Here is a 16647-nt window from a genome sequence, read left to right on the forward strand (position 1 = left end):
TTAGTATTGAGATTGCATGCTTCTGTGTGGCTGTGCTTGGCTTCATAAAACTGAATGAAGTAGATGTGGGTTTCAGCTTTTTCATGTGAAAGTTCTGAATACTAACATAGGACCTATCTTGTGCTGTTAATATTTTTAGTATTTCAGTGGGGAATTAATTGAAAAATACTGCACTGTTGGGATGTGTTTTGTAAATATGTAAAGCAGCTTTCTGAGCAGTGAAAATGCTCTCTGGTGTAATTCTTCAGTAAACTGCATTTGTGGCTTTAGTGAATGTAGGAGTAGTAGTGCTCAAAGATAGACCTTGAAAGTTAGTCATTCATATGCTCTCTGGGTATGTTAGAATCCCTTTTGTTTCTTAGTTTATGCAGATTCTGAGCTGACAGGTTTTCTTTGAATTAATGAGTGAGTTGGTTTTTGGTTTTTTTTTTTTGCTTTTTGTATTTTTTTTTTTTTTTTTAGACTCAGGAGGTAACTTTGGATGTGTCCTTTCTGTAACTCCAGTGTTAGGGAAGTTGGTTTAAATTCATTAGGTGTTGCAGAAGGTCTTCAGTGTACCTTCTTGCCAGGAATGTTGTGCAGCCCTGGACCACGTGTCACACAATGAGGTTGTGGAATCCCAATCCTGGTGATCAATTCAAGGCTCTAGTGTGGGTGGGAGTCATGCTTTGATCGAACATTGGACTGGAGGACTTAAGGGATCCCTTCAGATCCACATTTCTTTGGTTTCATTTGTGTGTTTTTAAAAACAACTGAATTGTTAATCCCACAATTAAGTTATTTGAATACATAGAATAGGATTTTCTTGGTAATTCCTCTTTCTGTGGTTCTGTTACCTTATCTGTTTGCCTCATTTTCATAACAGATACATGGATACACTTGTAGACTTAAATAATTGGCATGCAGAAATTCTGAAAACTATTAATCTGTGTGTGGAGAACTATTGACTTTCCTGTAGGCACAGTAGTGTAAGAGAAGCTTGTTGAGATAATGGTGAGGGAGTAGGGTACCAAGAGTAACATGCCCAGTTTTCAGCTGATGGGGAACAGTGGCTTTCACTTGGTACCAGGCTGTGGCTATTAGCCTGTCTGTGTGCAGCAGTGACAGAGGTGGGGTTTAAGGATTTATACTAAGAAAGAAATAGGTTTGGGGGAAAAGGGTGACATGACATGAATTTGTCATAGCCTAGACTTCCTAGTTGTTCCTTGTAGGCATCCTTCTGATGAGCATGACTAGGTGGGAAGGAGTCAGGTGTTTCAGGTGTGTTTTCAGAAAGTGAGTTTCTTGGAATAATTTTGAGGGGCAGTGGGAGATTCTGGACTAGGTGGGAGTAGCAGTTGGAAGCAATAAAATACTTGGTGAAAGCTAAGAGCTTTCTGGTGTGTGAAATCTGGGGTAGGTAGTCTAGAAGGCAGGTGATCAGAGGAGTGGGGATTCCTAGTACATGTTCCTTGGATGACATACTGCAGTTTGGTGCTCAGCATGCTCTGTCCTCATCCTTTTGTATCTCACAAGGAGCACCAATGCCATCTTGTCTTCCCTCCTCCCTCCTGTGAGAGCCCTGTGCTGACACAGGTGAAGAATGACTTGATTACAAATACAGATTCTTACAGTTCATTGGGAAGGAACAAGTGTTACCATAAACAGATGGTTTCATAGTCCCTGCTTATAAAATGGGATACCTGAAAAGTTAAATGCTTCTGAGGCTTTTGCCATTAAAGTTTTTGCAGATACTGAAAGTTCTGTCTTTGTATATATTCAGAATTGCTGCCATGAAGTAGGATTGACTGTCTTGCTGCCTGTCTCAGCCTTTCAGTGGCAGAGTTTACAAATTCAGTGTCGAGGTTCAGTGCTTCAGTGGGTAAGCAGGCTCAGCCAACACCTAACACAAGCAAGATGAAGTTCCTGCTCACTGAAGGAAAAGAAAGCACTCTTCCCACTCCCTTACACTGGCCCCCATGCCCCATCCCAGCCTTCCCTGAGTTGAGTCTGTACCACCTCTGCTGATTCCAGATTGGTTTGCTGTGGCTGTTGTCATGAGAGGCTTCCCCAGGCTTCCCCTGCCATTGCCCTGTTTCCTGGCTTGTACTGGGTGGCTGCTTCCATTCTCCTGTTACAGTAAAATAGGACAGCATAAGACAGCAGAATATTCATGGAGCCAGTGAGAATAAGACTCTTCTTGGGAAGCAGATTCATGAAGCTGCAGAGGCTTTGGTTTCTTCTTGAAATTAGTGTGGCATTCTGCATGGCTCTTCTCAGTCTGGACAGTAATTCAGATATTAACTTGGAAGGTTACAGTTTTTGTACATAAAATTATTTTCTGATGTTAAATAGTTGTGGGAGCAGGGAATGAAACTTGGGATTCTCTGTTCCAGCGGGAGAGTTTTAAGCTATTAATCATATTATTAGTGTTATTATTGGTAGTAGTAATAGTTGTATTGTTTGTGCTAACTGGAATAGCATTACTGGGACTGTTTAGGTTACACAGTTATAAAAGATTTGAGTTTGGTCATTTACTTGGGGACAACTTAGAGATGCAATAGGGAATCCCTCTGAACCTGACAGTAAGAGTCCTAATTATGGCCTAATTAGTGATTCCTTTTTACTCTGCCCAGTGGTAGCTAGGTACAGTTGAGAACATGATTTGTAGCTTTAGGTGTTCCTGAGGTTCAGACACTGAGAGATTTGAACAGTGGTTTAATTCCTCTATTAACATAAATGTTTAAAGCTTGCTGTAGTTAAATAGTTGTAACTTGACAATATTTTATCTAATCTTAAGAAAAATATTTTAATATTTAAAAACATGACTGAAGTTTCAAAAAATACAGATTGGGTACAGAAATACAGATTAGGGTACAAGTGTGAGTAAGTATGCTTGGGGAACTGAAGTTAGGGTGGGAACATCATTGCATGTGATAATTACGGCTTGCAGCACCTTCACACTGTTTACATGAGGTGAAAACAAGCGTCTATGACCTTCAAGGAATGAAGGCTCAGAGTAAGAGTGTAACTGATAATTGCACACCCACAGTTTCCATTTATCCTGACCTACAAAGAAACTGGTTATTACTTCTGAATAGCTGAGGTGTGCTCATGCAATTTAGAAAGTTGTACTTTGCCTAACTTAAAACTATCATGAGTATTATTATGCATTTAAATTTGTCATTCCATCTTCAGAAACATGATGCTTGTGTTATCTGGAGTTTCTGGACAGAACTTTGTTTTAGGAAAATCTTGACAGTAGGCCAGAGTAAATAGGTTGTGATTTTCCTTATCACGGTGTTAATGGATGTGGATTTGACCGGTTTTTTTGTTAAAGGTGCCATTTAATATTTGTGGTAGTTCCAATGTTTATAGATCTCAGTAATCTTTTTATGAGCATAAACCACAGTCTGTAACATTTTTTTTTCTTACTCCCTTGTTTCTAAAATTTTTTCAAACAAGGAGTTTGCATAATGCCTTAACATTATGAAATGGTCACTGGTTTGCACCAAGTGATTATAGAAATGCTGGCAGGATTTTGGAGGCAAATCTTGTTTGATAGAAGTCGGTGGAAGAAAAGCTTTCTTCTGCCTTTTCTCTGCTTCTACTCTTGCTGCTGAAGCCTTGCCCCAAACCGAATTAGAGTGGAGGTGTTTTCTCTCCTCGTTTCTTTTATCCTTTTGTCAGTAGAGTGCTCAGCTTGAGGAAGGGAAAATGGCACTTAGAGAGGGTTTCATGTCCTCTTGAAGCAGTGCAGCGGCAGAGCTAAGTGCTGTGTATTGAGAGATTTGAGAAGGGAAAGGAGAGAACTCTCCAGCAGTCTGAGGGTGTGAGTGGGGTATCCATGACCTGGTTTGTGCTGGCTCATTGTATGGGATCAACATCATCCTGTATAATTCTGTGTAAAAAGTTTGCTTGCATGAAAAAATAACTAACGAGGAAACAAGGCAAATACTGGAGTTTCTGAAAGTGATTTACTTCTTGTTTTGCATTTCAGAACATTGATCCTAAGTCGTCTGTAAAAGGTGTAAGTGGTCAGCTTGGAGAGGGGCCTAGTGATGGACTGCAGCTGTCCAGTAGCCTTCAGTTTCTTGAAGATGAACTTGTGTCTTCTCCTTTACCTGATCTTACTGAGGATCAGCCATTTGACATTCTTCAGAAGTCCTTGCAGGAGGCCAATATTACTGAACAGACTTTGGCGGAAGAGGCATATTTGGATGCCAGTGTAGGTTCTAGCCAACAGTTTGCACAAGCTCAGCTTCATCCTTCTTCATCAGCATCCTTTACTCAGGCTTCTAATGTTTCTAATTACTCAGGTCAGACGTTGCAACCTATAGGAGTTACTCAAGTGGTACAGCAACCTGTTGGAGCATCTTTTGCAAGCAATACAGTTGGTGTGCAACATGGCTTTATGCAACACGTCGGAATTAGTGTTCCCGGCCAGCATTTGTCTAATAGCAGCCAGATTAGTGGTTCTGGGCAGATACAGCTGATTGGTTCATTTAGTAATCAACCTTCCATGATGACCATCAATAACCTCGATGGATCTCAGATAATACTGAAAGGCAATGGTCAGCAAACACCTGCGAACATGAGCAGTGGCCTCTTGGTCCATAGACAAACTCCAAATGGGAACTCGCTGTTCAGTAACTCAAATTCAAGTCCCGTAGCACAACCTGTAACTGTTCCATTTAACAGCACAAATTTTCAGACTTCATTGCCTGTCCATAATATCATCATTCAAAGGGGTTTGGCACCAAACTCTAACAAAGTTCCTATTAATATCCAACCAAAGCCTATTCAGATGGGTCAGCAGACTGCTTACAATGTGAATAACTTGGGAATACAGCAACATCATGTACAGCAAGGGATTCCATTTGCTTCTGCAAACTCACCTCAAAGTTCAGTAGTTGGTCCTCATATGTCTGTTAATATTGTTAATCAACAACAAAATACAAGAAAATCAGTTACACCTCAGACAGTTAGCAATGCTGGAGGTAGTATTGTTATCCATTCTCCTATGGGACAGCCTCACACACCTCAAAACCAGTTTCTCATACCTACAAGTTTGTCTGTTAATTCTAATTCAGTTCATCATGTCCAGGCCATAAATGGACAACTTCTTCAGACTCAGCCTTCCCAGCTGGTTCCCGGCCAAGTGTCTGCTGAGCACGTAATGCTCAACAGGAACTCTACAAACATGCTAAGAGCCAACCAATCGTATTCAGGACAGATGCTGAATAATCAGAACACAGCTGTTCAGCTTGTTTCTGGCCAGACATTCACAGCTCCTGGAAACCAAGTTATAGTAAATCATGGAACTTCCCAAATTGTTGGTGGACAGGTGCCGCTGCAGCAGGCGTCGCCAACGGTGTTGCATTTGTCACCCAGCCAAGCGAACGTTTCCCAAGGCAGGTCCAGTTTCACCACCATGTCACCTGGCCAGTCCACAGCCTCAAGTATGCCAGCTTCTGGTCGATTTGCTGCTGCCAGTTCTTCTGGTTCCGTGCTCCCCAGCCTGGGAGCATCCGTTCAGTCTGTCGCCTCGGGAGGGAACTTCGCGGGGGATCAGCTGGGCCAGAGCAGAGCTCAGGTTGCCGTCAGCGCGTCGCATCGTCTTCCAGCATCCTCCTCCAAGTCTGTCAGCACCTTCAGTCACACCTCGGTGGGAGTAACACAGCAGCAGTTTGCCTTTGGTCAGGTAGGAAAGCTGCCTGACAATGTAGCCAAAGAAAGGCTTCTAAGGTGGGCTAAAATTGGCTAATACACAGAATGTTAATTTTGCTGGTTTGTATTGTTACAAATACTGTGGAGCTGCTGCAAATTACTGTAACCCAGAGTTGTCTTTTCACATGGTATTTTATAAATCTGTCACTCAGTGAACATCTCTGCCACTTCGATTAATCCCAGAGATTTTGTTGGTGATTTATAGTATTAGCATTAATTTATGTCTGCTCCTGTTTAAAGGAGTGGGCATTGTAAGTTTATACAATTGCAAGCTCTCCTGTAAACCTTACCATAGGCTAGATGTAAAGGTTCAGGTTCATTCTTAGCACTTAAAAGTCTTTTGACCTCACTAAAACCTATGTATTTTCAAGGTCTGACTTAATGAAATTAGAGATGAAAAGGCTTCTTGGGCTTTCTTTTGTTATTTATCATATTGGTGCTTTTGTTACGTGTTTCTGCAGAAGTTAGAAGCTTTCAAATTGGATACGAAGACAAGAAATGCTTCTTAGAATCCTTAAAAATAAATACCTTTTAAAGCAGTTTGTAAAAGCATAACATTAAAAATAATCCTCTAAGAAATCAAGCTAGTACTTAAAAAAAAATTTGGAATTCACTTTTAAGGTTTGATGTTGTTTATTTTGTCCAGTAGATACACTTGCAGTATATATTAAACTCAAATTTTTCTGTTTTCATAAACAAACTTATAAGCAGTCAAAAGTTTAAAAGAAAAAAATTCATAAAGTTACAGAGTGAATTGCTAATTTTAACTCAGTGACTTTTCACACAATTAACAACAAACTATTCAATTTCTGTCACTTTTTAAACTTTTTTTTTATTGGTCATTTTGAAATACTGGTCAATCTCTCAGAATGCATTTGCACTAATTAGATCTTTCTCTTTTCTCTTTTACTTCTTTCACTTAGATCTTTCTTTTTTCAAAGGCCTGATGGTTTTTTTTTTAACCAAACCCAAAATCTGCAGTGAAACAATGTCTTAGAAAATAATGTGCTTTTAAAAAATCAGTATGAACATGTTGTAGAAACACATTTGTAATCTTTGCCAAGATTCTAGTTCAGGTTGTAACATTTTGTTTGCAGATGAGTAACTTGAGGCCTGTCTGATTTCTCTTCATGTGTCTACATCTTCCTATTTGCAGGTCATGTGCAGGGTCAGTGAGTTTCAGTGGATATAAAAGCAGATTATTTTGTATTGCTGTAAAAGATCATTTTGTTCTTGTGCTGGAATTCAGGGCTGTAATTGGGAACTTGGAGAGAACAAATGCCACTATTTGCCAGAATCTTTTTAGTTTGTTTGTACTTTTAAACATTGTACTTTGTATACTAAACCATGTATCATTCACTTGCTAAGCAGTGGAGGGTTTGTTCCACTGTGAGTTTTTTTTTGGTTGGGGAAGCAACTTCATCATCTTGCAGTTTTGCAACTGTGAGAAGCTGTGTTTTCTGAGGGCCACTTGTAGTGGCAAATGAGTGGTCTTGTAGAATGCAACTGGTATGTATTTGTGCTGTTAGTATAATTTCTGTTCCCCTCTGATTTACTTTATAAAGTTCTTGAACTTGGAGGGATGTGTAAAATTTCACCACTGATGAGTTTGAAGTTAAAAAAGTATACATGGAGATGAAATTTAGGTGCCTTTTCCTTGTTGATCTTAAAGCTTTCAGTAAATACTTCACTGTGATTTTTAAAAACATTGTTCTTTATTTTATGTATGTGCCACAGAAAAAGGCTGTGAACCAGACATCACCAGTTTCTGCATCGAAGACACAGGACAATTTGAGGCAGCCTCAGCTAACAAATCTTCTGAGCAACACACTATCAGGTCAACTCAGGTCTTTTTAACATAATTTTCTTAATTTTCTGCAGCAACAGAGATTCGTTCTACTTCAGTGTGTCAGACTTACATAGATGCCTCATGCTCATAGGGTTCTAAAGGTTGTTGGAATTTTATTTTTAGAAGAATTGAAGCTATATTTTTTCAGTATTGAATGTGTGCTTTAATTTTTCTCAACCATGGCACTTCATTTTCTTGAGAGAAAAATTGAATCTTCGCAATTAGCAATTATTTCTCTCCTCTATAAAATGCAAAATTATACCTTTTTTCATTTTTCTTTTTTTTTTTTCAGCTTAGGAAAATAGAAATACTTAATTTTCAAAATAGACATCTGCTAAAATTCCATGAAAGTTCTAGAATGTTGAATGTGGTGGCTGCTTCAGTTACAGAGATAGGTATTACAAGGTTATGTGCAGGCTGCCATCACTCACTTTATTCTTGAGTGGGTCCCTTTCAGTTAGAATAGTTCATGCATCGTTCATGGCAGAACAGCAGCTTTTCAAGCAGCACCATGCTACTGAAAGAACAAAACCAGCATGTTCAAGGCAAGCAGAAAAATGCAGTAACCTTCCTGTTCTCTGTGTGCATAAGTAACCTTTTGGATAAGGTCCCATACTCTGCCTTGCTTTTTTTCCCCCCTTTGTACTGTTATGTATAAGCTGTCCAGGCAATTCTGTACAATCTGCACAGTATGCTGGGTGTCTTTGGGGAAATAAAACCCAATAAATTCTTACTTGTTTCGGTTGTAAGGTAGCATGACTGATAAGATGCTGTTTGGATTATGAAGCAAGGCAATTGGAGGAAGTCTGCCTATCTAAAAAAATCTAGGGGAAGAAATGTGCTTGCTGTCCTGGAAGAGTACTTCCAGGAGCTCTAGAAAAATTTGGGTAATCACTTTTGGGATTGAAAAGGGAGGATTGGTATTGAAAAGTGTGATAAAATTTACTGTATGATTTTAGGCAAATTGTTGGGACACTAAACTTACAGCACTTGAATTTCTTCTTATGTTGCAGTACCATGGTGTGATTTATATCTGAGGATTTTTATTGTTTTCAGGCAAAATATTAATTTTTATGAGCTGGTTTCTCCACAGGACAGTTGTACTAATGCTTTTAAGCATAAGATATAGCTTTCTTAGAAACTCAGGTGAAATTATCAGGATAGGGATACAAAATTATTCCCCTCTTGCTTAGGATGACAAGAATCTTTTAAACTTTTTTTTATAGGACAGGACTCTGGAGGAAAAATCATACAACAATCTCTAGGAACAGCACAGCCACAAGAAAAAGTGATAGGATCATCATCAGTTCAGCAGAGTATACAGGTAAGAACACCTCTATTTCTATGTTTCCCTGTCTATCCTGGTTTTTTCTGGGATAGAGCTAATTTTCATCTTAGTAGGTGGTACAGTGCTGAGTTTTGGATTTGGGCCGTGGATAACATTGATAACACAGCAGTGTTTTAGTTATTGGGCAGTGCTTACTCTGCAAGTGCCAACCTTTCCAGTGCCCCATGCTGTGCCAGGGCACACAGGACTGCTGGCCCAAATTGCCAGAGGAGTGTCCCATTCTGTGGAACCATCCCATGGTGTTCTGGGTGGAAATGTAGGAATTAATTGCCTGTGAGCCACTGATTGCAGCTCAGGAATGGGGTGGGTATTGTTCAGAGGGTGCTGAGCAATTGCTTTGGACATCACTTGTTTCTCCTGGGTTTAATTCCCCCTTTTGCTCTTTTTCATTACAACTTTATAATAACTATCATTATTATATTGATTTATTTTGTTTCTGTTTCTTTTCAAACCATGAGGTTTACTTTTTCCTAATTCTCTTCTCCACTGGGGTGAGGGGAGGTAATGAGTAAACAAATAAGAATCATTGTAGGTTTATTTGTAGAGTATATGAACTCCCTCAAACTTGACAAATTCTACCTTGGCATAGTAAATGTTGATTATTTTGCAAATTGATACACTGAATGCTGCTTTGAGATTCAGTTCATTAAGTGGAGTCTGACTGTACTGTTCCCTGAAGATAATTTTGTATGACAGCAATTCTTCATTGAGTTGGCCAGTAGTTTGACCTGCTCTTCTCATTATTTCTTACAAACTCAGCTGTTCTCTGGCTGATTGGGAGACAGTGGTTTGTGAGAAGCAGCAGAACAGTTCCACCTGGTCTTTGTCTGTTTTATTCCTTACTGCAGTCTTCTTCTTTACCATCAAAAGTTCTCCCACATAATGCAAGTATGTACAAAAACACTGTCCAGGATGAGGTTTTTTTGGAGAGGATCTGACTTAAATTTTTTGTTAGTAAATGTATTTGTCAATGCAGTAGGACAGGAATGTTTTTCTATGTCTTATTGATGTACAGCTAGAACAGAAGGTACAATAGTGCTCAGTTAGGAGGTCAGCCTGGTTGTGTAATAGTTGGTCAGATGTTCATTCTGCTTGGTGGTGACTACTTTTTGTGATCTGAAATTGGAGGCTTTTTGAGGCAAATACTCTTCCAATGTGTCTGCCATGAATCTTTACCCCCTCAGAGAGCCTCTGGTCTTAGGAGGGTGTTCCCAGGAAAATCTTGATTTCATTAAATGTCTAAGCAAAGGAAAAAATGACTTGGATTGCTACCTGATGGGCATATCTGTATCATTGACACTGAAATAGAATTCCTAGAATGACTTTTACAATCCCTCCCATCCACTGTGGCTTTTGAGAATTTAAGTGCACAACCCTAGCCTGCTTTCCTCATAGATACTCTAATCCATCAACGTCAGGCAAGATGACATCTTCTGAGAAATGCAGAGTGGGTTTGTATGAGCAGACTTATTTGTAAAAGTTTTTAGTTGTATTTTTCCTTCTTTGCACCTGCCAACTTTGATCTTCTCTTTCTTAGTGAAGTATGTATAATGCAAAACAGTGCAATTTCTCTACAAACAGCATTTTGGACCTTTGCTTTATGTCACTTCCCTATTTTGTGGGTACACAGTGCCCTGTGAAAACAGGAGATAGTTGAAAGTGTTTATACTTATGTGGTGGTTACAGTTAGTGTTGGTGATGTACCTAATTGACAGAAACAACTCCTGAAACTTAGGCTTTGCAAATGAGGGGCTGTATTGTAATTTGTCTTTTATTTTGAACTTAGGTCGATGGTCATTTAGTTGGACAGAAAAGGCCTGCTGCTAAACAGTTAACTAAAGGAGCTTTGTAAGTCACTATTTCATTTTAATTTTGTTGCAGAAACCTTAATTTTTACTTTTGTCAGCGTAAAAACTCTGTACAGTACTTTAAGTATATGCCATTAATTTTTTTGTAGTATTCTGCAGCAATTACAGAAGGATCAGGTACATGCTGTGACACCAGATAAAAGTCGGTTCAGATCATTAAATGATGCCGTTCAGAGACTCCTTTCTTACCATGTGTGCCAGGGATCACTGCCAACAGAAGAAGATTTAAGAAAAGGTAATTTTCTTTTTCAAATTTGGCAGTAAATTTGTAATCAGTTTGTATCGAGAGAATTCTAATGTAAATTCGAGCAATAAGAAAAGGATCATTTTAAAATTTGTACAGGTTATTGAAGAACAGTGTTTGAAAGTGTACTTTGTCTTTCTAGTGGACAGTGAATTTGAATCTGTTGCTACACAACTTCTGAAGAGGACACAGGCTATGCTGAACAAATACAGATGTTTGCTTATAGAAGATGCAATGGTAAGGTGTAGAACCCACCACTTTGTTTAAGGGATGGGATTAAATTTGTTGAAGCAAAATCTACAGAACAGGTGCATGAACTTCTGTTCTCTGGTTCTGCTTTGCTCGTACACTGAACAGGCTGTGATGGTCCGGAGGGTGATTTCTGTGTATTTCTGTGGATGATGGAACCTGAAGTAGTGTTGATGTTGTCCGTTCAGAGGCCTCCAGCCATATAATAATTAGAGCCAACTCATATTACAGTTTAGGAAATCATTGTCCTTAAAAGCTAGGTGGAACTTCATCAGAAGTGCTTCTGATTAAAGTGCTTTCACAATCCCAGGTATGAGGCAAAATAAAACAGACAAAGTTAAAGAATGTGTTTTACAAGGATCAGGAAATGCCATTGTGACCTCAGATATGCTGGTTTTCATACCTGGAAACGTTTTGAATTTGAGTGTAATAGACATTTAGATATTTAGAGACAGGGATACGTAATACAACTGTTAGAATTAATATGATTCTGCAACTAGCAGTTGCATTGTAGTAGATCCTAGCCATTAAATATTTGCAAGTATTTGCAGATGCAAAGAGGATGGAGGTTGAGATTTGTTCTTTTAACATCTGGTATGTTGTATGGCAAATCCCATTTAGTAGTTTTGAAAGGTTTGTTTCACATAGTATTCAGGTTTGAAACTGCGTTATGGCCTAGTGCAGTGACCATTTTCTGTGATGGATGAATCAAAGTGGCTTGAAGGCATTGTCAGCAAAATGCAGCTCTGACCAGCTAGTTACAAGGATAGGAGAGAAGTGCAGGGAAGATGATAGGATGGTCCCAGTTCAAGATTTTTGCTGGTTGATCCCCTAAAAGAGAAGGATACTGTATGAATTTAAAAAATTGTGGTGTACAATAGTAAGCATACTCAGTCCTTAAAAAGTACAACTCATCCAACTGGAATAGCAATTCTCTTTTTTAAAGTCTTTCCCAAATAAAATTTGCAGTACAATGTGAGTAATATTTCGTTACTGAGTTTCAGTAGTGGTTGGGTCAGAGACAGGATTGTTGAATTGTGAATGTTCTTTGCAAATAAGTAGTAAAGGAAGTTTCTTTTCTCTGAAATTTAACTAAGCTGTCAATGTTTTGATTTGATACCAACATATGACTCAGTGATGGGTTATGTTTTCCCTTTTCCTCCAGCGGATAAATCCCTCTGCAGAAATGGTTATGATAGATAGGATGTTTAACCAGGAGGAAAGAGCATCTCTGACCCGGGAAAAGCGTCTTGCACTTGTGGATCCTGGTAAGTAATGCTTAACTTCGAAATAAAGTGTGGAGTGTTTAAAAATAGTTGTGGCCACAGTGAGGCACTGATTGCTGTGGAGTCCAGTTAGTGAAATACTGAATTAGCATTTGCAAGATAAGCTTTTATAACTCCAGAATTCAACAATCCAGAGACACTGTAGGGTTGAAGCAGTTATTTGTGGGGGATAAAAAGAGTTATCTCTTTGGCAGAGAAGTGTTCAAGTTTCTTTTGACAACAGTTATGACTTCTGTAGTGCCTCCATCCTAGCAGGGAAGAATCTCTGAGTTTACTTGCAGCCAGAAAGACCAGCACTGTTTGAAGCATGAATACTCTTGTTCATCTTAATGAAGTGTTGCTCTTGGAGTGCCATGGCCATTTAAATGGCACTGTTTTTAACTGGGATGTTGTTAAACGTAGCACCTGGAAGCACATTAATTGTGTATGATTACAGCTGTGATTTGTTTAAAGGTTCTGCATGATATGCATATTTTAAAAGATATTCACAGGTTGTGTTGTAGAAAGTATTAATCTTCAGAGACCATATTTGCATATTTAGAATGCTGGGAAGTGCCCTTAATCTGGTTTTACAGTGCACATGCGTGAGCAGTGTGCTGATTAATTTAGTGCTAATCTCCTGCACTGTATGCAGCAGAACACTTAAGCATATGAACATCTCTTAAAGACCCAGATCTGTAAGCTGTGGATGTTATTTGAATTTCAGTACACAGAAACTGTGTTGTCAGTTATTTGGATGTGTAGGTGATTTTAGTAAAATGTTGCTACTTAATTTTCAGATGGTTATCAGGCCGATTTTTGTTGTTCTGCCAAACAATTTGAGAAAGCAGCTGAAGAAGCACAGTCCAGCAAAAGTGACCATCAGTCTAGCAAAACATTACCTTCTCGAAGTCAGACTACCAAAACCCAAGCCAGAGACCGACCAAAATCCAGCTCAGCAGAGTCCACAAATCACAGTAAACTTCCTATAGTGCCTAACAACATTCTGACACCACAAGAAGGAAAAGTTTCTGCTAAAAAATCCGAGAGCCTCACTAAAGCTTTAAAGTTTGAAAAAGCTAATTGTTCTTCTGAGAGCCAATATGTGGCCCTTTCTGAAGAAAGGATGAGTGGGAAAGATCTTGCCAAGTCCACCGAGAATTCTTCGAGTTCTGAAGACTTGTCAAAAATAGTGTCAAGAGGCAGTCATGGAACACACAATAAAATATCAAGGAATGCAGTTCAGCCTTTCTCAAAGGTAACGTGTAATAATTCACTTCAAGACAAAACTCTGAGGAGCTCTCCAAAGAATGAGGTTTTGCATCCTGATAACAGGAAAAGCTCTGGTGAACCCCAGGAAGACTTACTGCTCAGTAAGAGTTTAGAAACTACATTTAAAAACATCTTGGAACTTAAAAAAGCTGGGAGGCAGCCACAAAATGAGGCAGCAAGTAGCGGCTCCGTTGAATTAGAGTTCCCTAATTTTTCACCTATCGCTTCACAAGAGAACTGCCTGGAAAAATTTATTCCAGACCACAGTGAAAGTGTTGTAGAAACTGACTCTATTTTAGAAGCAGCTGTAAATAGTATCTTAGAGTGTTAATAGTTACAGTACCATGGACAAGTTCTGTTTCTCTTAGCAGAAGCAAATGTGAATGACACCACAAGTACAGCCTGACATGCATTTAAGGTTAACCTTTCTAAACTAGATTCTGTTCTGTGTTTGAGAGCAATACTCATTGTGGTTACAGTGAGATATCCAAGTAAAGTTAATCCTTGTTAGAATGCAGTCTGTTAGGGCCTTACTGTTTCAAGTATTATTATGATAGTGCTTTTGATTACTGCAGCGTAACAGGGTTGCAGGTTGTTAGGCCCTACATAATACGGTAATATACTGACAATCACAGTCATTTGAAAGGATATATTTATTAAGAAAATGTTTTTAAAGAGTGATGGAAGCAACAATTCTCCCCTACCCTTCTCTTCACAAATCATCAAAATTTTAGTTTTTCTGGAAAACCCACTGTACCTCTATTCAGAAGTGATTATTTGCTTTGTTAATGAATCTGTATTCTAGGATTCTTAAGGTGGAAGGAAATCATCAGTGTGTTTACAAGGCTTCATAATTTAAACTTTAAGTGCTTTTCTATTGCTTTCTGAGCAGAAACTAGTACTTGATATATTTGTAGTGGGTAACTTTAGTCTGTGGGATGATATTATATGATCTTAGTCACAGTGGCATGATATGAAGTAATAAATGCTTGACTAAGGAAGGTAGAACGGAAGCCAGTAAATAGCAAAGTGTACAGGATGAGGCCATGATAGAGCCATGAATTTATATATATAATACATATATATGTTATCTCTTGAGGAAAAGATTTTGCATTTTATAATTGGATGTAGTCAGCCTTGAGTCTTTCTGAAGTGGTATAAATGTTTTTTTTATTTGTTGGTTTTTTTTTTTAGACCAAGTGTCAAAAGCACTTTGATTTGAAAACTGTATTTGTAGCTTATATTTTAAGAAGATGTTAGCCTTACTCTGAGTAAATTTAAAGGCCAGTGTTTATTTTTGATTTTTTTTGCTTTTTGCTGTCAGAGAATGTTAAATCATCCACCGTAGCAGTCATTATTATCAAGATATGTACAGACCAAAGTTGATCAGCAATCCCATTGTTTAAACATATCAAAAAATGTGTAATTATTAATTCATATTGTAAAGCCAAGTGAAGCCATTGCATGGTTTGCATTTGGCTTGCTGTCATGTTGTTAAGATAGAATCTTATTATTTTATTTATTTATTTTAATCTATGACTTTTTTGCTGCCCATGCTGCTTTGTTCTAGTTTACTTTGGTCATGAGTGCTTTTGTGCACATAAGCGCGCTGACGTTGGTCACGTGTGTGTAGTACATATGTCTGCTCAGGAGGATACAGCTTTTGTGGTTTCTAAGGTATGCTCATGTGCTCCCCCACAACTTCTCCACCATTTCTCAGAAACATTACCAGCCCTTTTCCACACTTGCTGATTTTGATTTTCACGGTGTAAGAGGCTCATTGTGACAAGCTGTGGTTGTCTGTCAGATTGCCAGGAGAGAAACCAGAAGGTTTTGCTGGTGTGTAACTCAGTCCATCTGAACGGCACGGAAGGAAGCAGAACTAGATCCTTGGGATAGTAGAACATTACAGTGCAGCTCAGTACTGAGCTGCAGTCCACTGTCTGACCACTAAAGGAAACCAAATCTAGAAAGCAATGAGAGAGAGATGAACTTCCTTAAAATTCATTTCCCCTTCAACACGAATGGAAGTACTGGTTTTATATGTTACTAATTGCCATTTTAAAAAAATGTGCCAATTTTAAAGTACATGTTTGTAAAATCCCAACATTCCCAAGTGTTGTATGTAATATTAATAAGTATTGCCAGTTTTAAATTTTTGGTTGGGTGTCCACAGAGTAGACTCTCAGGCAGTTAGTTGTTTTCTTATTGGCAAAACTGACAAGATAGTCTTCACCTATTGCCTTTTTAGATTTAATAATCTTCTCATGGCTGTGTATTCTGACGCATATTTTATCATTTTGGAAATTTTATTAATTTATCATTCTGAACTATTTAGGAAGGAGAGCAGTAAGTTACACAGCTGTATGCTAACTAGTTAAATTTTTCTTTTGAGGAAAAAAAAAAGTGAAGTTGCACATTCATCAGTCCCCTTGCTTGTTGTGCCACCTCGAAATGGCTATGGGGTTTCCAGCCTCTCTACAGCAAATACATAACTGAAGCATCAGGTTGTGTGTCTTCTATTGGGTCTCATTGGGAAGGGGGGACAATGGCATATAAAAAAGGACAAATTGCAAAAAGTAATCGTGATTGATTTGGTCAGACACATTTCTCTGAACTGCTGATGAGAGGAACCCCTTGAACAATCCTAGTAAGATTGATCTTAGATTGGTAATGTTCTGTTGTTCACTCCTTTGAATTCAATTTTAAAGGAATTCTGGTACGTGGTGAAGCAGTAAATGAAATAATTGTATTTTTGTGGTGCTTAAAAAAAGTTTATTAATCATATGGGCTCAAGTCCAGCAAAGTATTGTGAATATGCATGACTTTAAACATGTTTTCAT

At 38.5% G+C, this 16647-nt stretch overlaps 1 protein-coding gene across 6 annotated transcripts in view; it reads left to right on the forward strand.

The window, feature by feature from the left end:
* Positions 1-16247, forward strand: part of BICRAL (BICRA like chromatin remodeling complex associated protein) — a 44797-nt gene extending 28550 nt beyond the window's left edge. For all 6 annotated transcript variants that reach the window (XM_014264411.3, XM_074537155.1, XM_014264409.3 and 3 more), the window contains 8 exons: positions 3980-5683; positions 7447-7546; positions 8785-8882; positions 10693-10754; positions 10864-11009; positions 11161-11255; positions 12433-12535; positions 13333-16247. In XM_014264411.3, the coding sequence (XP_014119886.2) occupies positions 3980-5683; positions 7447-7546; positions 8785-8882; positions 10693-10754; positions 10864-11009; positions 11161-11255; positions 12433-12535; positions 13333-14135 (3111 nt within the window). In that variant the 3' untranslated portion in view covers positions 14136-16247. The remainder of the gene's footprint in view (positions 1-3979; positions 5684-7446; positions 7547-8784; positions 8883-10692; positions 10755-10863; positions 11010-11160; positions 11256-12432; positions 12536-13332) is intronic.
* The last annotated feature ends 400 nt before the right edge of the window (positions 16248-16647 follow it).

This window comes from Zonotrichia albicollis, chromosome 3 (assembly GCF_047830755.1).
Source record: "Zonotrichia albicollis isolate bZonAlb1 chromosome 3, bZonAlb1.hap1, whole genome shotgun sequence".
Classification (NCBI taxonomy): Eukaryota; Metazoa; Chordata; class Aves; order Passeriformes; family Passerellidae; genus Zonotrichia; species Zonotrichia albicollis.